Source organism: Leuciscus leuciscus (assembly GCF_965113295.1).
Source record: "Leuciscus leuciscus genome assembly, chromosome: 3".
Lineage (NCBI taxonomy): Eukaryota > Metazoa > Chordata > Actinopteri > Cypriniformes > Leuciscidae > Leuciscus > Leuciscus leuciscus.
The window spans coordinates 64,174,351-64,199,574 of NC_138727.1; the positions used below are offsets into that span (position 1 = coordinate 64,174,351).

Sequence of the window (25,224 nt, forward strand, 5' to 3'; positions counted from 1 at the left end):
ATAATTCATAATGATTGGTAAACCATGCTCTTACCCGTTTCACCAACAATCATGATGAGTTAACAAACTAAAAGTGATCAGGATGTGACAGCTATTGGGGTTTTCACACTTTGAATGACACGTGATTAACACATTTAAAAAAAAGACATGACCCACAGCATTTAGCAGAAGAGTTTAAACAAGGCAAAAGGTCTTCACCACAGATGCAACGTTAGACTAAAAATGTAGAAGTTCAACTGAAAGAAACTTTACATCAGTACGCAGAGATTCTCATTATGTTTTCAAACTTGATGCATTAATCAGTTTCTAAGGAACCAAATAAATTATTGATTATGCATTTCATACACTTTGACTAATTAAAAAGAAGTTGGTAATAAAATTAACAATAATAACATCAGAAATTAACAGAGTAATAGAACAGAAGTTGTTTCCTCATGTCTAACATTTTTATCATATGAGAACTACGTTTTTTTCCTCTGACAGCAGAAGAGGTGTGAAAACCAAATGTGTTCAGCTTCACATTAGCATATCAAGTGCTAACTGATCTGATCATCTTGCTAAAAACATTGCATAAAATAACATATTTACACATTTTCAAAATTTACTCTCACAATTCAGCCCTGTGCAAAGTGAAGTGAAAATCCTGTTAAATTGTTACTTGATTAAAACATGATATTTCTAAATGAAAACATCAAGTGAAGTCAAACAGTAACCGTTTCACGTCCATTTAACACTAAGCAATCACATTTGAACCAGAAACCTGATAATATGGTGTTAAATCAAAATTAATTGTTTAAATAAAGTGAACAATGTGAAATGTATAGGTAGGTGGAACACCTGCTAGGCATTGCTGCCGGTCGCACCTTCTCCGGTGCCCACGGGTCAGCTGCAGGGTCATCAGCCAGGAACCACCATTCACCAACGTTTCGCTCCTTTAATCCTGGAACGTCTCCTGGTGGCGGAGCAGTGACAGGGACGTCTCCCTGTCACCCCCTGCAGCTGATAGGTGTTACCCTCTGCGGCTGTTGTCGGGGTAAGTTGTACTTTCCCCAGCTCTTGTCTTTCCTCCTCAGCCAGAGCCAAAAGCTCCCCTTCTCGTCCTCCTCCACTAGCTCTTTGGTTGCCTTCTTCAGGTTCCCTCCGGTCACTCCTACGTCCCTGAAGGTGTGTGGTTGACAGCTCCACGTAGCCTTTGCATCCAACCTCTATTGGATAGATGGTGGTCTTCCAGCCAGCCTCCTGACACGCAGCAGCCGGCTCTGAGTACTGGGCCTTCTTGCGTTCGTAGGCGGCCTCCATCCCCTCCTCCGCTGGTATTGTGAGCTTAATGAGGAGCACGGATTTTGCCTTGGTAGACCACACCACTATTTGGTGTGTGCCGAAACGCGAAGATTTGGTAAATCTTACATGCACTTGGGACATGTGGACAAACAGCAGCTGCACAGTTTTCTGTGTTGGACCATTTTTTGACTTGTCACATCAAGATGGATAAAACATTTTCTTACTCCCTTGAAGAGGGACAACGGATTATCACAAAAACTTCACTGTTGGATGATTTCCCAGACGGAAAGTTACCCAAAGCTGATCTCCACAGAACCTACAAAGAACTGAGGCACCTATTAGAGAAAGACACACGACTCTGCCTTAATTCAGTCACTTTGTCAGACTACTGGAGAAAAGGATATACCTCCAGGGGCCTTAGGATCAATACATTCCCAGCCTATGGAGGAGATGACAAAAAGGACTCAGAGACAGGTGGGAAGCCATTCTCAACAAGGGCTCATCTGATTTGATGTTACTTCTTATAGAAGAGTCGAATAAAGACAGACAAGAAATGAAGAAAGATAATGGCACAACATTCAAATAACACCTCTATACAAGAATTTGAAGACAAACTTAAGACAGACTTCATGAAATTCATGCAAAGCCGCAAAGAAGATAAAATACGTAAGTTTCAGGTGGATGCTACAGACCACAAGGAGGACAGTGTCTACAGCTGGAAAAAGTGAATTCCTAGGAGCACAGTTGGAGGCCCATCAGTGAGACCAAGGGCCTATCCACACGGAGACGCGTTTCGCTGTATACGTATACATTTTTTATCGTATTGGCGTTTCGTCCACACGGATCCGGCGTTTTCGGAGACTGAAACCGCTATTTTTTTAAACCGGGTCCCAAGGTGGATAAATCTGAAAACGCCGCCCTTGCGTTTTCGTGTGTACGGCCAATCCGTACATTTTGTGAAACGATGATGTCATCACACCAAGTGTCAACTAGTCAGACACCGTTAAGTCACAGCAACTACATTTATTGTTTTTTCATATTGTTCAACAAAGTTCTTGTTTAAAAAAGAAAAAAGAAAAGAAAAAAAGAAGCTACTGTGCCTAATATTATTGTTGTATACAGCCATAGTATACAGCGCGCAAGGTTTATGCGCATGCTTTAAGTCTTCTTCTCCGTTTTTAGTGTATGTCTGTGGCAGAATTACAGCGCCACATACTGGTCTGGCATGTATACTACATCGTTTTGAGTCGGTTTCAGTGGTTTCGTGTGTACGAAGATATTTCTTGAGACGACGCCGTGTTTCCGGATTTTTTTTTTTGAACGGGGAAAAAAAATATCGGATAGGGAAAGCTCTGGCTTCGTGTGGATGTGGCCCAAATCTAGAACAGTCTCGTTCAACTTTTCCAGCAGTGAAGATGACGTAAGCTCAATGCCTGCTACACCTCGGGAGGCTTTAACCCCACCCCAGTTAAAGAGGGAGTGGATCGGGGTGAGGACATGGAAACGGTCGAGGAACAGGAGCAAAAGCAAAGGAAGAGGAGAATGCATCCAAGTCCTTTCAAAAGGGTTGTCTTTTGCACCAACCTATACTCTGCAAAGTAATTCAACACAAAGACCTCTTCCACTTCTACAGGAATCTACACCTCAAGACCTGCAAGCCACAGGCCACACCTGCAAGCTCCATAGACACAGGTCAGACAGTCTCTTTTCCCCATAGGTGGGTTTTTCAACTTTCTGCCCACTGGTTCAGAATACAGCATTAAGTTGCTAAAAAGGTGAATTATGATATTGAAAATTTGTTTAAACATAAAAGATCGCCCAGGCATTGTAATCTGTCTCACACTGAAGAGAAGGCTTTGGAAATACTATCCAAAGACAGTGATCTAGTAATTAAAAATGCAGATAAAGGTGGTACTATGGTAATTTGGGGAAAGGACATATATATAAAAGAGGCCTTTCGTCAGTTAAACAACACAGTTTTATCAACCATTGACATTTAACCCTATTGAGTCTCTGAAAGAGGAACTGAGACAACTACTATATGTGGCCAAAGACAACGACTGGATTTCTGAATCTGAACTTGGTTTTCTGTGGAATGAAAACCCAAGAGTGGCATCATTCTACATGCTACCTAAAATCCACAAGTGTGTTGATAACCCTCCAGGGAGACCTGTTATCTCTGGTAATGACAGTCTCACTGAACCAATCTCTAAGTACATTGGCTATTTTATTAAACCCTTTTTGTCTTCACTTCTGGCATTTGTCCAAGACACCACAGATGTTCTGAATAAGATCACACAACTACAAAATATAGGCTCTGATACATATCTAGACAGATAGTTTAGATCTGTCTAGATATGGATGTAGAAGCGTTGTACACTAACATTGAACATACGCAGGGTCTTGCAGCTCTGACACATTTTTTGAGTAGGAGACCTGAGTCGGAAATGCCACCTACTGATTTTTTACTGTCATTAACGGAATGGACATTGAATAATAATATCTTCATCTTCCAGGATAAGACTTTCAAACAGATAAAAGGTTGTGCTATGGGGGTTTGTTACAGCCCATAATATGCAGGTCTATTTCTGGGAAAATGGGAAGAAGATTTTGTCTTAAACCAGGAAAAGAATGCCTATTTAAAACACATTGTCTGGTGGGGACATTTCATTAATGATGTTTGTTTGTTTTGGTCTGGGTCAGAGGCAGATTTGAAATAGTTCCATGCTTTTTTGAATAACATTAATCCCAACATTAAACTATTTTTTGGAATATAGCAAAGATTGACCTTGACCTAACTATCTTTAAAGACGATCATGGTGCCCTACACACTTCAGTGTTTAGAAAACCTACTGACAGGAACACTATTCTGCATGCTAAAAGCTTCCACCTTAAGTGGTTGAAGGAAAAGGTTCCTTATGGGCAATTCCAGAGAGTCAGGAGAATTTGTGACCAAGACAATTCATTTGAGTGTAAAGAGATGACGTCACATTTTAAGGAACGGGGTTATAAACTCTCCAGAAAGCATATCACGCCCAAATTTGTAAACAGGGCATCACTTCTACAAAGAAACCCACTCAAGCTAACAAAAGACAGACCCATTTTTGTCACTACGTATAGTACAGAGGCAGAACAAATTAAGAGAATAATAAGAAAAAAATGGGGTATTATTGAAAGTGATGATGTGCTTGGCCAGCTGTTTCTTGAGCCACCTCTGGTCACTTTCAGGAGATGTCCTACAATTCGAGAGAAACTGGTCCGGAGCCATTTGAAACCAGAAGGCCAACAAACGAATACATTTCAAGTCACGCTAGTCACCACCCAGCCAGCAATGACATGTGGGGCCCAAATGGGTCTGACATGAATTGCCCAATTAAGACCCATGCAGTACCCTTACAGGTCCCACTTTTAGTACGTCTGGGCTTCCACGGCTTGCCCCAATGTGGATCCCGGGTGCAAGCCCATAATGGGGCCCACATTTGCCGCCCATGAAGCCCTCATCTGGGCCCCACATGTCATTGCTGGCTGGGATGTTATTAATTTTTAATGTCATGTGTTTTCCCAGAGCATTTGTGCCACCATGTCAGGTAAGATGTTTGCTGCAAAGAAATAAATCCTCTGGATGGAACTTTTTTATTTTATTTATTTTATTTGTATTCCATTATTTTGAGGCAGCTAACTTCTCTTTAATGTGCAGGCTGATAGTTTTATTTATTTGGCATTGGTCTCATGTAAACAAAAAACTCAGCTACAGCTTCTTTTAGCAGTAATACTAACTCTAAAAACATGGCAGTACCACATCAGGCAATAAAAAATTATTTACCACAGTTCATGTTTAGAGAGCTGAACTGATTCAGACACAGAAATACAATAATACACGATACGGAAACGTTAGGAAATCAAGTGGTGTCGTGAACATGACAAATCAAGAACAAAAATAACAGCTAAAACTTACATCGTGGTCATCAAATGAACAATTTTACTTTTACCATATAGAGAAACATAAACATGGTGTTCTAGCTGGCATAGCTGCACCACAGGAATTCAAGCTTGTTTTTGATTGAGATAACGAGATTAGAAAGTTTGCTGTAGACACGATATTATCTACTGACTAGCGTTTCTTCCTGAAACCTGTAGGAGTCGCTGTGACGCTCTTCAGTCCGCCGGTAAAACCACTGAAGAAGAGGAAGCCTGGCGCGCCAAGTGCAATAAGAAGGAAAAGGAAAGCATTTAGGATAGTTAAGAAAACTCATAATTTTCAAGATTTAATAGAATATAAAAGAGCACAAGCTGAGGTAAGGAAGATTGTAAGGAAAACTAAGAAAGAGTATTGGATGGCTTATTGTGATGAAATAGGGAAGAATACACCAGTAGAGGAGGTATGGGGCATGATTAAGAAAATGAAAGGGATTCAAAAGAGTAATGGATATCCAGTTTTAAGTATGGAGGGAGAAATAGCTGTGGAGGATGAAGATAAAGTGGAAATGTTTTTAAAGGCATTTATTAAAGTAAATAGCTCAGAGAATTTGACTGAACAGAGTAAGAAAATGAGAGAGTGTGTGATGAAGGAATATTCTGAAATAAAGAAGAAAAAAGAGGCTGAAGATAATTTGTTAGATGTATCATTTTCTATGAGTGAATTAAAGAATGCAGTAAGAAGAATGAAACAATCTACTACAGGAGTGGATGGAATTAGTTATTGTATGATGAACCATTTTAGTGAAATTTCTATGGAAGTGATTTTAACATTTTATAATAGAATATGGATGGAAGGTATAATTCCCCAAAGTTGGAAGGAAGCATTAATTATACCTATTAAAAAGCCTGGGAAAGATCCAAGTAATCCTATAAATTATCGTCCAATAGCTTTAACTTCTCATTTATGTAAGGTAATGGAGAGAATGGTAACTGATAGATTGACTTATCATTTGGAAAAAATGAATTGGTTTTCTTCTTATCAAAGTGGGTTTAGGTGTGGAAGAGGGACTATGGATCCAATAGTATTTTTAGAAGATGAAATAAGAAAGGCATTTATAAATAAGGAAAGTGTTATTGCTGTTTTCTTTGATATAGAAAAGGCATATGATATGTTGTGGAAAGAGGGGTTACTAATAAAGTTACAGAAGATGAGTATAAAAGGAAGAATGTATAATTGGATTAAAGAGTTTTTAATTGGAAGAAGTATTAGAGTAAAGGTGGGTGGAGCTATATCTTCAAGTGGACTAGTTGATAATGGTACACCTCAGGGCAGTGTAATAAGTCCACTTTTATTTATTATTATGATTAATGATGTTTTTTTAAGGATTGATAGAAGTATGGGGAAATCATTGTTTGCTGATGATGGGGCTATCTGGTTTAGAGGAAAGAATATAGAGTATAACATAAAGAAAATGCAATGTGCGCTAAATGAAGTAGAAAAGTGGTCAGGGGAAAATGGTTTTAAGTTTTCAGTGGAAAAGACAAAAATAATAGTTTTTACTAAAATGAGGAGGAATATGGATGTTAAGTTAAAATTATACAAAAAAGAATTAGAGCGTGTAAGTACAGTAAGATTTCTAGGAGTTTGGTTTGATACTAGATTAACTTGGAAAGAGCATATTGAGAAAATGGTGGGAAGATGTAAGCGAGTTGTGAATGTAATGAGATGTATTTCAGGTCAGGAATGGGGAGCAGATAGATTGGCTTTAAAAACTATATATATATCTATGATAAGATCTATAATGGATTATGGTTGTATTGTATATGGTTCTGCAAATAAATCTCATTTAGTTAAAATAGAAAGAATTCAATCTCAAGCATTAAGAATTTGCTGCGGAGCATATCCAACTTCTCCAGTTTCGGCTCTTCAGGTAGAGATGGGTGAAATGCCATTGCAGATAAGAAGACAGCAATTAATGGCATCTTATTGGGCAAATTTGAGAGGACAGAGAGAGGATCATCCAACAAGGAAGGTAATGAGTCCTAGCTGGGAACATGAGAAGAAAGAGGGTAATAGTTTTGGATGGAGTGTGGGGAAATTAGTTAGAGATATGAGATTGGAGGAGGTTGGATATGCTCCAATAATTCCATTATCTCCAGTACCATTATGGGTTATGCCCCAACCAGAAGTAGATTTAAGTTTATTAGAAAAAAGACAAAAGGAAGGTTCATATGAAACAGAAGTATATAATGTAAGGGAGTATATTGGGTCAAGATATGGGGAATATATGCACATTTTTACAGATGCATCAAAAGATCCAAAAACTGATCATGTGGGTTCTGCATTCATTATTCCAAAGGTTAAAGTGTATAAGAATAAAAGGATATCAGATTGTTTATCGGTGTATACTGGAGAGATGTTTGCAATAATTATGGCAATAAGGTGGATTAGGGAAGTTAAAATATCCAAGGCAGTAGTATGTTCAGATTGTAGTTCAGCTCTAATAAGTTTGAAGGAGATGAAGTCAGAAACAAGACAGGATATGGTAATAGAGATAATTCAAGAATTATATTCAATCAAACAAGCTAGTTTAGAAGTACAGTTTTTGTGGGTTCCAGCACATATTGGGCTGAGAGGTAATGAGGAGGCTGATGCATTAGCAAAAAAGGCAATAGAACGAGATATAGTAGATATACCGATTTTATTTAGTAGATCAGAAATTAAGTCAATTATTAAAAAAAATATTCTGAAAATATGGCAGCAATATTGGGATAATGAAATAAAAGGTAGACATATGCATCAAATAGAGCCAATAGTGGGTAAAGGAAGAGTATCAGGTAGGTGTAGGTATGAGGAGAATATGATTACAAGATTAAGATTGGGACATACAAGATTGAATAGTACATTGCATTTAATAGGTAAGAGTCCAACAGGTTTATGTGAGGCATGTGAAGTTAGTGAAACAGTTGAGCATGTAGTAATGCACTGTAGGAGATATAATGTTGAAAGGAAAGAGTTGAAGGAGGAATTAAATAATATAGGAGTTAAGTTCACTATTCAAAATGTATTAAAGTCAGATAGGAGTATAATAAATCTAATGGTAGAATATTTGGGAAATACTGGGTTAAATAAGCGCATTTAAATTAGGGGTTTTATTTTTTTCTTTTTTTTTTCTTCTTCTACCTGTCATGGGGGCTGAGAGTAGACGGAGGAGCTGAACACGCAGCGCCGGATGAAACTCTATGAAGCCTCTGTGCGGGTAAATAGAGGTTATAGTTGTGTCAATGGTCCATTTCCTAGATAGGTGGCGGTAATGCACATATCTGTCTGCGATCCGCCGTAAAAAAGCAAGAAGAAGAAGAAGAAGCCTGGCGCGCTCAGACTGAGGTGTGTTGTTTTAACTGTTTGTGTGATTGTTGATTTTCTGTCTGTAGTGTTTTAATGAGCTTTAAATGAACTACTTCTTTGCATTTATCATTTAAAAAAAAAAACGAATTAATCGTGATTTTACCACAGTAACCATAGTAAAGGGTATTTGTAATAATAGTAAGTGTATTTGTAGTTATTAACACACATACAGTAGCTGTGTTTTAACTGTGATATTTGTAATAAAACCAAAGTTAACACGTTGTTTAATTTTCTCATTTTGATTTTCAATCAATTTTCAATGCTGGACACTTAAATGACGCTTAGAAACGAGTACAAGTATCACATTATCACGTTAAATTTCTGAAATCTGCGTTTAAATCCAGCAGCTAAATTTAAGTTTTAGATATTGGTAATGTGTTGTAATGATATATTTCCAATAGTGAATTTAAACATAAACACGCCTAAACATATGTTTATTTTATATCTGTAATTAATATCTACCTGTGTATTAATATTCTCAGAAATTGCAATAATTTTCTTATTCTGTGTAGTTCTGTTCTCCTTCATTATCATTACTCATTTTGAGTTTAAATCAGTGTAAGTTTATTATAATTCAATTCACATTTACTTGTATAGCGCTTTTCACAATCACAATACACATCGTTTCAAAGCAGCTTTACAGAAAATGCTCGAGTCCACATTACAACTTAGATTGATATAAATGTGGATAAATGCCTCTTGTAATAATGATGATGTGTTTGTCTTCAGATGTTGACCATGAGAGCGCAGATGGATGTGATCTGCTGTAAATCAGTAGGAACTGATCTGTCCATGCTGGATATTGAGGATTTCATCACTGAAATCTGTCAGCTGAAGAAAGAGGTGGCGTCACTGGAGGCAAAGCTGAGAGAAAGAGGAGACAAACCCAACAGAGAGGTTTGAGCAGCTCATCATTTCATCCTTCAGCTCAATCAAACCAAAGTTTTGTTAGCTTCTCACTTCTTATGCACATCTCAAATTAAGCCAGCAGCAAAATATGCAAACAAATCACCAATATACCCACTAGAGATAACTGCTGAGTAATGAGGCTAATATCAACAGGTTGTTGTTTATTTGTGTTGATCTATGATGTGTTTGTCAGGATCTGGAGAAGGTTTCAGTGTGTGTGACTGATGGGACAGAAGCTCAGGATTCAGTCTGGAGATCCAGAGACACACAGGACTCAGAGCTCAGCCTCACTTTACTGTGTTATACTGACGCTCAGGATCATGGATCCGCTGATCAAACCTCTGACTGTAACGCTGGAGAACAGCAGATGAAGATGTGCTCCGTCAAACTGGAGGACTGCAGGAACCTGATAGAGAGACGAGGAGAAGAAACCACAGCAGAGGAACAACAACAGAGCCATGAGGAGGAGGAGGAGGAGGAAGATGATGTTCAGAATGAGGATGATGAAGGAAATGATGTTGAGGATGAAGAAAATGAGGATGAGGATAATCAAAATGATGACAGTGATGATTTTATTCCTTCAGGTATGTACCTTCCATTTATCATATTTTATTATAGTAAATCATAGTCAGAATGTGTGTAAACATTTAGTTGTGCTCCTAAATCAGCAGGTGCAGACATTAGTTACTGTAAATGTTCTTTGCCAATTACAGTGGAAACTACAAGCTCAATTTAACAACACAATCACATATTAAATATATTGCCATTATTATTGTATAAATATATTTGTTAATATCAAATGTGTTTGAATATTTCACTAGTGTCCGCACTGGGACTTTTCATTGTTTGTATTACTCCACTTGCCTATGTTTGCGCAACTTGCATCATTAAGCCAGTAGGTGGAGACAAGTGACTGTCTTTATGAGTGAGCAGTTGAACCATTAATTGAACAGATTAGTTCAAAAACATTGATTAATTTAGGAAAGAAACAAGTTGCTGAAACTGATCTTTGATGGTCATACTACTTGCTCATGCCTCTAGACACAGAAGGATTGCATTGGCGTTTGATTGAAATTTGATGCAAACTAATCCTTGAAACTTTTCTCATTTAAGGCCATTCCTGTTTGGAATATGTGATTGTGTATCATCAACAATAAGCATAAACGTTCTGCATCTCCATTTTGTAGTGTGGATCATTCATTGCGACATTTAAACTGATTCTCATGTTTAAGAATTTGTTTTCTGCTTGACAAATAATTTATGCTACTGCCCACTGACATGCTTTTAAAGCTAAGGCACGTGCAGATCTGGAAAATCAAAATTTTCTAATTGAAAAAATCACTATTTCAACATTAACTGATGTTACTAACATTTGTAGACTCTACAAATGTGACTTACCATTAGAGGTGGGAATCTTAAGGCACTTAACGATCCGATCCGATTCCGATTCTGGGAGTAACGATCCGATTCCCAAAACGATTCTTAACATACATTTTTGGTAACTAATTATTCTGCTGTGCAAATACATTAACTTTACATTTTAACCAAAATTGGAGTTACTATGCTTTTTTTTTTTACAGTTAGAATATCTGTTTGACAGTATTGCCATATTAAAAATTATTATGACTATTTATTTTTCAATACTTTTATTTTATTAACAAAGTTATATTCAGGATTAACAAACTCTGAATGAATGGTAAGCCATACAATTGCAAAGAACAATCATTAAGAATAAACAGTTCTCAATTTACAACTAGGCCTAAGTGTGAACATTTTTCAGATTCCTTTGAACATTTGAACAAAAAATGTCTTTAAAGCAAAAAAGTTTACTTTGGTTACTAGAGCCACAAAAAAAAAATCTTTAAAACAGGCTAATGGTGCGTTCACACCGGACTCGAATAGCGCGTCAGGCGCGAGTGATTTCAATGTTAAGTCAATGCAAAGACGCGTTACGCGCGTAAAAAAATCCTGCGGCGCGAATGAGGCGTAGAGCGCGGCGCGGTAGACGCGAATACGCCTCATTCGCGCGTCAAGTTCGCAGTTAAGCTCGTTACGCGCGAATGATTTTATTAGTGCTATTTGTGCATTCACGCGTTTGACGCGAATTCGCGTCTGCCGCCCGAGTTGAAAAAACTGAACTTCTGCGTCAATTCGCGCCGCGTTAACCAATCAGGAGCCTGCTTGCTGCTGTCACGTGGTGAAGTGACAGTTTATAATGTTATTTTATGTTTGGCCTCAATCAATTATTTTGTAATATGACTAAAATGCACAACAAAGCAAATCTTTCACATAAAAACTCGATTTCAATATATGAGAGATACTCATTTTGTATTGAATGCTATTTATTCCATATCTATTCTAGATTATATGAAACATAATTATTCTAATGTAAAGACAACAAACACAATTTAGTGTATAAAAACAAAAATCACAGGACAGGTTTCACTTTTGGAGGCTGGCTCCATTTATTATCAAAACAAAAATAAATGACAGATTAGGTGGGTGCGGGCGAGGGTGAACCCTCGCGCCGGGCTGTAGAGCGCGGGCTCGACAGGCATAGACCACTCGAGGCCGAGGCCTTATACGGCCTACGCTGTCCTCGTCAGCGTCCTCACCGTTAGGTCCACCAAACCTAGCTCCTGGAGCAAATTGTGAAACTCCTGAAACCCTCCGGAGGGTCTGGTGGACCCGAGTACAGCGACGATGTCCCCTACGCAGCTGTTTCTGCTCTCCAGAGCATATACGAGCGGTGACTCTCTCGATTAATGCTAATGCTCGATAAACATCTAAAAAAGATGGCCGCCAACGGGTTTCGAAACTTTCGCCTCTGACGCGCGTAAATTTCGCTTCAAACTTTTGTTTTTACGCGCGGCAATTTCGCTCTTGACAGGCGAATGTACTAATGTGGTCAAGTGTCAAACTAGACGCGAATTTGACGCGCTATTCGCGTCCGGTGTGAACGCACAGTAATGCAGAAGAAAAACTATTAGAATCTCTTCTTCAACCAAGGCAGAGGGTCAAGTCAAGTCAAGTCAAGTTTATTTGTATAGCGCTTTTCACAATACAGATTGTATCAAAGCAGCTTCACAGTATTAAATTAAAATAATACAACAAAGTTTGTTTCAAGAGGAATTTATTGATTGATAAAATTAAATTAAATATCCCCAAAATATCCCCAACTGAGCAAGCCAAAGGCAAAAGTGGCAAGGAACCGAAAAACTCCATCAAGTGACCTAATGGTGTCCTAAAACTCCATCAGGTGACCTAATGGAGAAAAAAAACCTTGGGAGAACCCAGGCTCAGTCGGGGGCCAGTTCTCCTCTGGCATTTATGAGCTAGAGGCCGGATTGTAGTTTGAACTGTAGGATTATATGAATGCCTGGCTGAAGAGATGCGACTTTAATCTAGTTTTAAACTGGGAGAGCGAGTCTGAGCAACGAACAGTATCAGGAAGACTATTCCAGAGTTTTGGAGCCAAATGTGAAAAAGCTCTCCCTCCTTTGGTGGTTCTGGATATCCTAGGTATGACCAAAAGCCTTGAATTTAGTGATCTTAAAGAGCGCGATGGATTATAGGGTGATAGAAGATCCGTTAAATAGACTGGAGCTAAGCCGTTTAGGGCTTTATAAGTCAGTAGCAATATCTTATAATTAATACGGAGCTTTATAGGTAACCAATGCAGTGATGATAAAATCGGTGTTATATGATCATATTTTCTTGATCTCGTAAGAACTCTAGCGGCGGCATTTTGGACTAACTGTAGCTTGTTTATCGAGGATGCAGGACAACCAGCTAATAAAGCATTACAGTAATCCAGTCTCAAGGTCATGAATGCATGAACTAACTTTTCTGCATCAGAAACTGATAGCATATTACGTAGCTTAGCAATCTTTCTAAGGTGGAAAAAGGCTGTTTTTGTAACATATGAAATATGATTTTCAAAAGACAGGTTGCAATCGAGTATAACACCCAGGTCTTTTACTGTAGAGGATAAAGTAACAGGACATCCTATGATGTTAAAGTTGTATTGTGCGAGGTTTTGTGGGCGGTTTTTTGAACCGATAAGTATTACCTCTGTCTTGTCTGGATTTAATAAAAGAAAATTACGCGTCATCCAATCTTTTATATCTTTAACACACTCTGTCAATTTGGAAAATTTAGGGTTTTCATCCGGCCGTGATGAAATATATATTTGAGTGTCATCAGCATAACAATGGAAACTAATTCCATGTTTCCTTATAATATTTCCAAGTGGCATCATATATATTGAGAATAACAGAGGGCCTAACACAGATCCCTGCGGCACTCCATAGTTTACTGGAGGGTGACTGATGATATGGTGTATCTAAAGCATCAGAGGAGGTCTGCCCCAGCAGATTGTGAAGCAGAGATGAAGCTCTTCCTTTTGAAGTAGTAGGACAGTCATCCTGCAACTCTGTGACTTCAGGCTGTGGGCTCACTTGAGATGTTGGCTTCTTTCACTGTGCTGTCTTTTAGATTGTCATGCTCTTCCTGCTTTTAAGCAATTACAAGAAAATGAAATAAACAGAGTGTAGATCAAAAATAACTGTTCCAGTAATTCACAGTAATTCACAGTATACATTATTTACACACTGATAAATATTTAAAGATTTAAAGAAATTAGAGAGATTCATTTAATTAATGTAAGACATGAAATCATCACACAAATAAGCCTTAATAATATTAAGACTGTAATATTGCACTCTAATGTCACATGCTAAAACATTTAGTCAATAATGATAAAATAATTACCTCTTGTAATGATGATCACTGTTTTGTATTAAGTTTCCTCTCTTTTTTCTTTGGAAAGAAAAGGCAGTGCCTTAAAGCGCGGGTCGAGAGAAGCACATTTGTTAAGAAGGCTAGTCTCCTGCTCAGTGGTGTACCTTTTGCTGAGGTCCTCACATATGACCCTCTTTATCTCCCTGATCATCACTGATTTTTCCTCAGTGTTTTCTTTCATGTCCTGGATCAGTTTAGCATGCAATGGGGCAATTAAACACGCTGTGGGGCTGCTCTCCTCTGACATTAGAAGTGTGGCATCTTTCATAGGCTTAAGAGCATTTATCACATCCTCACTGCATGAAATATCGGATTCCGTGAGAGTGAAGATTTCAGCCGCTCCTTTTCTCACCTCCTGTGATAGTAACGCAGCACACACAGCCGGCTGTTGTTCAAGAAATCTTTCAAGCATCTCGTATGCGCTGTTCCATCTAGTGATGACATCTGATTTCAGTTTGTGACACGGAAGATTTAGTTGTTTTTGCTTCTCCTTCAACTGATGGTTTGCAATTGCGCTGCGGTGGAAAAAAGTCACGATCCGCCTCACCCTCCCTAACAACCTTGACACAGACGGCAACTTCAGCGCACGCTGAGAAGCCAAATTCAGTGTGTGCGCATAACATCTCACATGTGAAAACTTGCCGAGCTGTGCTGCAACAGCCATGTTAGAGGCATTGTCACTCACCAAAACTAAGTCTTTGTTCCGAATTTTGCATTCGTTCGAAACATTGTGCAGTAGTTCAGCAATATTCGCCCCTGTGTGACTTTCGCTCATAGCACGCGTTTGCAGAACACAAGCTTCAAGCTTCCACTCATCTGTAATGTAGTGTGCCGTAATAGTGGCATACGATTCTGTTGTAATTGATGTCCATGCATCGCATGTGATTGCCACTCTGTCCGTATTACTTAGGGATTCTAAGATGTGATCTTTACACTCACTGTAGAGTGCGGGGACCGCTGTCTCACTAAAATAACGACGTGAAGGCAAACTGTATCGTGGCTCAAGTACCTGTAACATCGTGCGAAATCCTTGGTTTTCCACAACGGAGTACGGGCGCAGAATTTGGCAATAAAACCCGCCACTGATCGGGTAATTCGTTTCGCCTTTTCAGAATTCGGTGGAAGCTTTGCTAACGTTACTTGATCGAGGGTCCTTTGAATGTAACCGGGAGTGTTTGTGATTGGAAGAGAATGCTGTTTCTCCATCTCTGAGTGGAACCGCGTAATATGTTTCTTCATGTTAGTCGTGTTGCCGAAATATTTGAATTTGGTGCCACAGACTTTTTTTTTTTAACACAGTATGGCTTTTATCAACGACACCTTCGGTGTCTTCAGAAAATCCAAAATGTTGCCACACATCCAATTTAAAATGAGATAGAGCAGGTCGTAGTTTGTCCATTTGATCTTAAAACGAAGCCAATTCACCAGCATATGAACGGTCATCCATCAATGTCTTTTTTGTTTGGCCACGTGACAGCGCGCGCATTTGAATTGAACACAGAATCGATTCTGAATTTTTGAGAATCGATTCTGAATCGTTAGATAACAAATCGCGATGCATCGACCTATTCTCCCACCACTACTTACCATTAATAAAGCATTTAACCATTTAGGCGCCAAGGTTTTTTTGAAAAAATGCTGGATTTTGACATCAAAATTTCAAAAGCTTGTGGCTTGAAAGGGCTTAAAGATAGAGATCTACTGTAAATTAGAAACATTTTGGGGATGACTAAAAGTTTATGTGGGGTGTAAATATACTCATCTAATTTGCATATTATGACGTCATCAGGGGGCGGCCCTCTTGAATTTCATAATAATCAGGAAATGGTAGATATTGAAGATGTTTTAGAAATATTGAAGAAATAGTAGATGTTTTAACTTTATTTGCATGTTTTATTTTTTTTTTTTTATCCTCATTCCAAATGATGAGAAAAGAGGAAACCAACAATAACAGGAGAAAGTACTAAATTATTACTATACTATATAGTAGTAAAACGCATGTGAACAGTAGCCTACTTTTTGATCAGTTCATCAGTAATATTCAGGAAATAGTAGATATTGAATTGATGTTGGAATTTATTTACATGTTTTTTCTTTTTTTCTTTTTTTTATCCTCATTCCAAATGATCGGAAAAGAGGAAACCAACAATAAAATAGGAGAAAGTACTAAATTATTACTATATTACAATACTTTAGTAGTAAAACACATGTGAACAGTAGCCAACTTTTTGATCAGTTCATCAGTAATATTCAGAAAAATACATATATATGGAGCCACCATTGTCATCGCTATTTCCATCCCTATTTAGAGCCAGATCACCCCTGCTGCCTCTACCACATCTCCCGGCTCTCCCACGCACAGCACGGCCACGTCTACCTCGGCCACTCCCACCTCGAGCCGCTCTGACTGGATCCAAAGAGCTATCGCTACTTCCAGCCCTATTTCTTCTACCCTTGCTGCCTTTACCTCTAGCAACAGTTCTCCTATGTACACTAAGACCACGTCCTAGGGATGGGACGGTATGAAAATTTCATATCACGATTATAGTGACCAAAATTATCGTGATTATCAATATTATCACGGTTTTGTTAAAACGAGATGAAAGTGTTCAAAAAGAACTGATGCTCACACTAAAAACAGTTTAATATTTGAAAATCAACAAACAACAAATAAAACAAGCAGCTCTATGCACTTTTTCAAGCAAGATTATATTCTGTGGCATTTCCTTCCTTATAATGACCGTCGTCAATAACAACGCATTATAACAAAGCGCACATCCATGTAACGCAACGGACGCGCACGCGCTCTCTCGTTTCATTCAAATACAACTTGCCGTCTTGCGTCTCCGTTCTTCGGCGATTGTTTTGTACGCTGTACAAAATGGATTTATAACAGGTAAGATTTAAATTTTTTTTTATCTCAATTCAATATGTCCCCGTAATTGTGTGGTAAAAAAAAATCGGTGTAATAAGTGTACAATGATAGTCTTGTTTGAACTTGTTCGCTCGTCTTTGGCTCAAAGCCACTTGCTGCGAACTTGTATTCGCGGAAGCTTCACGTTTATTTCAAGTGAGTGAGATCAAATATTTCAACTCAAAACAACATTTTGTGCCCAATTATTTCCCAGACGTAGTTTTTGGTAAGTTAACTTGCCTTGCGTTCGCTATAAACAGTGGGTGATGGTCACACAAGAGGACTCGGTAGATTTGAAGTGTTTCCCCCTTATTGTAGTGACCATCCTCGATTAAGTTTCACTCAGGACTTTTGTAAAAGCCAAAATATGACCACACCTCAGATTTGGTCCTCTTAAAAGGCTGAAAAATCTCCCGAGCAGGGCCACTGCCTTTCGCCATTCCTTCTTGAATAAAAAAACAACAACATTGCGCGCTGCGCCTGCGTCAGACTGTTGCTGGCTGGACAGGATTTACAGTGAGTTATTAAAATCGCGATAATCAAACACGGTTTTAATGATAATTAAATTTTGAACGATAATACTAACCGTCAGTACATTTTATTGTGGTTTATAGTGAAACCGGTAATCGTCCCATCCCTAGCCACCCCCATCCCCGTTGGGCAAATGGTCAAAATGATGTGTTTGTGCTTCGTGAACACTCGCGCCTTACGCGCCGGCACCATTGCGCAGCAAAGTTGTACCGGGAGAGGCGCGGGCGGCACCATTGCGCGGCAAAGTTGTACCGGGAGAAGCGCGGGCGGCACAAAGATGTACCGGGAGAAGCGCGGGGCGGCACCATTGCGCTGCAAAGATGTACCAGGAGAAGCGCGATCATTAGACGGCCGATCGTCATTTCCAAAAGGCAAATATTCCCCTTCAGAGTCAGAATCGGCGAATAACATTTGCAACACATCCTCATGGTACAAGTTTTTATTAGCCATTTGACGATTTTCTCTCACAAATCTCACAATTTACTCAGACGCTCTGAACTGAACTGCTTCCGCATCAATGACACGATCACTCACTTGCTCTGCTGTTTCCTCCAACACTTTGAATAGGAACATGACGTCATTTTGGTCTTGAATCGAAGTATTACATGTCTGCCATCTAGTGGTAGGGAATACAAATGAGATATTACACCATATTAGGAGCCTGTCAATGACACGATCGCTCACTTGCTCTGCTGTTTCCTCCAACACTTTGAATAGGAACATGACGTCATTTTGGTCTTGAATCGAAGTATTACATGTCTGCCATCTAGTGGTAGGGAATACAAATGAGATATTACACCATATTAGGAGCCTGTTTTATTAAGTATGACGTCTTGTCGTAATTTTGCGACATTGGCGCTTAGAGGGTTAATAATATAATAATAATTTAGTAATGCTAAGTCATGTTAATAAAGAGTCTACAAATGTTAGTAACATCAGTTAATGTTGAAATGGTGATTTTTAAAAAAAGAACATTTTGATTTGCCCGATCTGCACATGTGCCTTTTAAAGTGTTTGAAGGCCAAAAAAAAAAAAAAAAAGGATAACAGTAGCTTTAAAAGCATGTCAATGGGCAAGTAAACAAATGAAATAACATACAATAATACATATACACCGCATAAAACATCAACATACAAATGTCCAGGAATGTAAGATTTACAAAATCAGTATATAAAAACAAATTACTTACAACACAGTCATCAGTGGTTGCAGATTTGTTCTGATAGTAGCCCGTACTTAAGCTTGGTTTTAAAAATTGTGAAGCTATCAATGTTTCAAAAGTTTATTGGTATGGAATTCCATACCCCTCCTTGAACTGCCACCTTACCGTGGTGGAGGGGTTTGAGTACTCGAATGACCCTAGTAGCTATGTTGTCCGGGGCTATTTGCCCCTGGTAGGGTCTCCCAAGGCAAACAGGTCCTAGGTGACGGGTCAGACTAATAGCGGTTCAAAAACCTCTTATGATGGACTTAAAATCAAGGACCGTGACGTTGCGCAGCAGGAGGGACTGTAAGGGGTTGGTGCTTAGTGGATCGGGCGGCAGTCGAAGGTGGGAGCCTCGACAACCCGATCCCTGGACATGGAAACTAGCTCTAGGGACGTGGAACGTCACCTCGCTGGCGGGGAAGGAGCCTGAGATTGTGCGGGAGGTTGAGAGGTACCGACTAGAAATCGGTATCACCTCCACGCACTGCTTGGGCTCTGGAACCACACTCCTTGAGAGAGGATGGACTCTTCACCACTCTGGAGTTGCCCATGGTGAGAGGCGGCGGGCTGGTGTGGGTTTGCTTATAGCCCCCCAGCTCAGCCGCCATGTGTTGGAGTTTACCCCGGTGAACGAGAGGGTCGCTTCCCTGCGCCTTCGGGTCGGGGATAGGTCTCTCACTGCTGTGTGCGCCTATGGGCCAAACGGCAGTGCAGAGTACCCGGCCTTCTTGGGGTCTCTGGAAGGGGTGCTGGAAAGTGCTCTCACTGGGGACTTCAACGCCCACGTGGGCAGCAACAGTGACACCTGCAGGGGCGTGATTGGGAGGAACGGCCCCCTTGATCTGAACCCGAGCGGTGTTCTGTTATTGGACTTCTGTGCTAGTTACAGCTTGTCCATAACAAACAACATGTTCAAGCATAAGGGTGTCCATCAGTGCACGTGGCATCAGGACGCCGGAGGTCGATGATCGACTTTGTGGTCGTTTCATCCGACCTCCGGCCGTATGTCTTGGACACTCGGGTGAAGAGAGGGGCGGAGCTCTCAACTGATCACCACCTGGTGGTGAGTTGGATCCGATGGCGGGGGAGGAAGCTGGACAGACTCGGCAGACCCAAACATACTGTAAGGGTCTGCTGGGAACGTTTGGAGTCCGAGTGGACCATGTTCTCCACCTCCATTGTCGACGCGGCCGCTCGGTGCTGTGGCCGTAAGGTCTCCGGTGCCTGTCGAGGCGGCAATCCCCGAACCCGGTGGTGGACACCGGAAGTAAGGGATGCCGTCAAGCTGAAGAAGGAGTCCTATCAGGCCTGGCTGGCTTGTGGGACTCCTGAGGCAGCTGATGGGTACCGGCAGGCCAAGCGGACTGCAGCCCTGGTGGTTGTGGAGGCAAAAAAAAGGCCTGGGAGGAGTTTGGTGAGGCCATGGAGAAGGACTACCGACTGGCCTCTAAGAGATTCTGGCAAAGCCTCCGGTGCTTCAGGAGAGGGAAGCAGTGCCCTACCAATGCTGTTTATAGTGGAGTTGGGCAGTTGTTGACCTCAACTGGGGATGTCATCGGATGGAACCCCTCATCCACCCCTGGTGCCTTGCCACTGAGGAGTTTTTTGACTACCTCTGTGACTTCAGCTTGGGTGATGGACGAGTCCACCTCCGAGCCCTCAGCCTCTGTTTCCTCAATGGAAGACGTGTCGGCGGGATTGAGGAGATCCTCAAGTCTTTGGATGTTGTGGGGCTGTCTTGGCTGACACACCTCTGTACAGCAAACCCCTGTACAGCAAAAGCAGTCGTTGGTGATAACTCAGTTAGCCATGATTCCGAGAGAAAAAGAAAGTCAAAATTCGAATCCATCAGCAGACCCCCAATTTGCTCAGTCTTTGATACAATACTTCTTATATTCAAATGTCTGACGAGCAGTCCTTTGGGTTTTAGTCGGGTGTCCCACAAGACTTTAGCCTGGTTTACTGGCTGAAAAAGTTCAAACTTCCTTTTAGTTGTCATTCTATTTAATTGTTCTTTATGAATACAGCCATTCAGGTTAAGAATAGTGTTTTGTAGAGTTGTGATCGGACTTATAGATCGGTTGTCGCTTCTTTGATGCAATTCAGTGGCATTTACAAACTGAGGTGTATCCGGCAAAAATGGCTATCGTTCAACTTTGCAGACTGGACCCAGATTTGAATGAACGTCACCTGCCAGTAGGATCGTAATTAGCCAGTAGCTGGTTAGCCTGTAGTTTGGGCTTGGATGTTTCATCATAGAGCGTGGCCGGGTAGTATTTGGTATATTAGCCTTTCCATTGCTCAGGATATTTGAATATACAACTTGATGACTCCACTGAGCGAAGACAACAAGGTTCCCCTGCACAACACCGCCGGCTCGGCCAGACCAGCAGCAACAGTATGAAACCAGCAGGAGAGCAAAGATGTAAATAATCATGCTGCCTCTGTACGCCATGTTTCCAATAAATTGCCTTAATCCTCTTCCAGTTTTAAGTTTTAAGTTTGATTGGCAAAAAAACCAAAAAAAAACATTCTTATTGAGATTAGTCTTGTACTTGTATTTGGTTTCGACCGAGCAAACTCCCGCAGCACCTGCCGTACTCCCCGTCCGCTCCACCATTTTTACCTCCATAGGAATGGATTATTGATGGATACACAGAGATTAAGTGGCTTTTTATGCTTCTCTCAGTGCCTGGTCACGTGACTGGCAAGTTTGACAAGCCAAACACGAACACAGAGTAAGCTTCAAAGATACCCTTAACGCTACTTAATAACTCATTAACATGAGCAAACAAACTTTTATGATGCAAAAACTATTCATACAACACTATAGTTAGATATAATGACCACTGGAGCATACTTATCTAATTTTCCTCATGTTAGAGTGAGCATACATCAAGACAAACAAAACGTCATCAACTAAAACACATTTAACACTTTTCATTCACCATACTTGGTAATAGTGCAATCGCTGTTGTATGTTTCTCTTTTGAATGTCCATGTTTTCAACATGACATCATGACTTTGCGTAAACATACACGCCACTTTCAAGTCAAGTGGCGTGTTATCTATACGCATTTTGAGCTATCCGCGTGTATGTTCACGCCGAAACGAACCGTCATCTTCCGCGTGTATGTCTACGCCGTTAAATGTCAGAGTGATTTCGCGTGTATGTGTACGCCGTTAAATGTCCGAGCGAAACGGAGCAAAATGTATATCTACATCTGGGGAGCGATATTTTTTTTCCTAGGATGGTAGGGGAAGACTCATAAATGGTATTAACCCCAGTGACGGGTAGGTTTAGGGACGGAGTTGGGGTAGGTCATATATACAGTAATGTAACGTTAAGTCAACGGCGTTGATAAACACGCTGAAAAGCGATTATGCGTGTTGATAGCACGCCAAAAATGGAAATACGAATTGGCGTGTCATAAATACGCCATTTCATGAGATCAGTCTGATGTTTTTACCTGTAAAACAGGATAAAGTGAAAAGTCACGTCTGCTCTTTTACAGCTCCTCTGCAGATATGAGGCAGCACGCGCATTTCACTGTTACGTTTCTCGACTCTCCAACCAGAATATCAAAATAAGAGTCCTTTTTTGTAAATATACATTTGCTAATTTGCATATTAACACTGCATAAGAAAATAATGCAGTCATTGAACTCATAACAATATACATTCAGAGAAGGGGAAAAGGGGAAAAAAACACAATTGTATACATTCTGTGTGTATCACATGAACATAAAGCCCTAAAGCCTTCTGTGATTTGATTGGTCATCTGGTCACTCTGTGTTTGAGTGCTGAAGCCGCTCAGATGAGAAGGTCTGTTATCGTTGTGCTAATCATTGCCACCCACACCACAACCTATTTCACAACCTTCATTATATAGCCTACACAGAATTATTAATGGTAAGTCATGTTAATAAAGAGTCTTCAAATGTTAGTAACACATCAGTTAATGTTGAAATAGTGTACACTTTACAATAAGGTTCACAAAATCCATTAATAAATACTTTGTTGAATGCAAGTAATGATAGTAAAGTGCGTATAAACGAACATGTTTTCCCGCTAGTTTCTCGCTGTAGAATTATGTTTACCAACAGCCTAAATCAATGCCTTATTATTAAATAATGTTGATAAGGTACACAACAGCATTTTTACCTTTAGGGTAAGATGGGGATTTAGAAATGTTCCTCCTTAGTGTGTGTCAACTGCTACATAAAATAATGTAAATATGTACAGTAAGTTAACCTTACAAAACAGTAACGCTTTTCACAGGCATTGTTCAAGGTTAGTTCATGTTAACTAATGTTAACTAATTGTGCTGTTAACGTGAATAGATGGATTAGTATATGCGAGTTAACATAAACAAAGATTAACTAATGCGTTGTTCATGGTTAGTTCATGTTAACTAATGCATTAACTAATGGAACCTTATTGTATAGTGTTACCGACATTTTAATACCTTTTTTTCTTTTCAGATGTGAATGGAGGTTCATCTACTGATGAAGAAACAACCTCGACATCAAAAGATCAGCTGAAGGTCAAGAGTTTTTCCTGCATCACCTGTGGGAAAACATTGAGCTCACAGGGACATTTAGCGAGACATGAGAGAACACACACAGAAGATAAAGACTTGACATGCAAGAGATGCAACATCAGCTTTCCTACCTTAGAAGAGAAGAGACGTCATTCAAAAGAGCACAGTGTGAAGAAGGAGTTTCACTGTGAACAGTGCGGGAAGGATTTTTTCACCACTCCATCTAATATGAGAGCTCATATAAAGACACACACTGGCGAAAAGACTTTCCACTGCAGTGAGTGTGACAAGTATTTCAGTACCAAACAATCTCTTCTTGTTCACAAGCGGATCCACACGGGGGAAAAGCCGTACAAGTGCCCTCACTGCAAGAAGAGTTACAACCACAAACCCCATCTGACGATCCATTTGCGCGTTCACACCAAAGAGAGGCCGTTCCAGTGCGGCGAATGTGGGAAAACCTTCACAAACTCAAGTTCTCTAAATTCACACCATAAAATACATTCTGAGGAGAAACCGTATCAGTGTTCACACTGCGATAGAAGATTCCGTCACAAATCTCAATTGATTTGCCATGAGAGGACTCACACCGGAGAGAAACCGTACCTGTGCTCCTACTGCGGGAAGAGCTTCTTTAGTCCGGTTAATTTTGCATTTCATCAGAGAGTTCACACTGGAGAAAGACCGTATCACTGTGCCGTTTGTGGGAAGAGTTTCGCTAAACAGTGTACCTTAAAAAATCACCAGCGGATTCATACGGGAGAAAGATCGTTCAAGTGTTCTCAGTGTGACAAGACGTTTGCTCGATCGGACGTCCTGAAGACTCATGTGCGAGTTCATACAGGAGAGAAGCCTTACCGCTGCTCCATCTGCAACGAGAGATTCGCTTATTTAGGTAGTTTTCAGACCCACCAGAAGAAACACGCTAAAGAACAAACTGCTCCTGAATCATCATAGTGTCTTTTCTTCAGTAAATCTGGATAAAGGACTCCTTGAGCTCATCCTGAAACTGTACATTGAGCTCTTTCTGCCAGTAGGAGGCAGTGTCACATTGAGCTTGTGGATTGAAAGAGTAGAGATGGATTGAACTAAACTCTGTATATGAAGTTGTGTTGGACAGAATAGAACAATGATTGTAACTTGAGCTATTACTATTAGCTAATATGTTTGACAAACACACTGTCACAGCAGCCACAACAAAATCGAATTAATGTTAATTCTCAATAACAACTCCTGTAGACGTCTGACAGAAATAAAGTCAGTCTGGTTAGAATTCTGATTAACTGAAGAGAAAAGAAGACATTAAATCTGTGAAGATCTCAGCAGAGGAGGATTAAACAACTCCACAAACAGCATTACCAGCTTCACTGTTACTAACCAGACTGACTTTATTTCTGTCACACGTCTACAAAAGTTTTATTGGGAATTAACAGATTTAGATGCTGATGTTTTATTGAAAATGTTTGGTCATCATTATGATGATCAGTGTTTCTTGATTTGGAGGTTTTTAACATACTATATATCAGAACCATTTTATATGGTTTTATGTGGTAAAAAATAGCTTAATGCTGATATTTACCACTCTTTTACATGCCAAACACTTATAACTGTCTCAGTGACCGGAGGTCCAGATATAAAAGTACATTGGCATGCCAGACTTTTCTCTGTCTTGTTTTGCTAATTACCTGTTTTTAAGTCTGCTGCCTGTC

The 25,224-nt window shown here is 40.0% G+C and overlaps 2 protein-coding genes across 2 annotated transcripts in view; one reads left to right on the plus strand and one right to left on the minus strand.

Annotated features, from left to right (window-relative positions):
• The window catches only part of LOC309495439 (cell adhesion molecule CEACAM6-like), a 52,112-nt gene extending 51,977 nt beyond the window's left edge, over positions 1 to 135 (minus strand). The window contains exon 1 of the mRNA XM_082165234.1: positions 35 to 135. Coding sequence (XP_082021360.1) covers positions 35 to 53 — 19 coding nt within the window. The 5' untranslated portion in view covers positions 54 to 135. The remainder of the gene's footprint in view (positions 1 to 34) is intronic.
• A 2,512-nt stretch (positions 136 to 2,647) lies between these two features.
• On the plus strand, positions 2,648 to 25,170 carry LOC309495555 (uncharacterized protein; the record flags this gene model as incomplete). The annotated part of the gene is made up of 7 exons (XM_082165336.1): positions 2,648 to 2,770; positions 2,915 to 2,973; positions 4,847 to 4,868; positions 8,501 to 8,587; positions 9,338 to 9,505; positions 9,711 to 10,101; positions 23,457 to 25,170. The coding sequence occupies 7 exons, from the start codon at positions 2,648 to 2,650 to the stop codon at positions 24,470 to 24,472; spliced, it is 1,866 nt and encodes a 621-aa protein (XP_082021462.1). The 3' UTR covers positions 24,473 to 25,170.
• Positions 25,171 to 25,224: the final 54 nt, after the last annotated feature.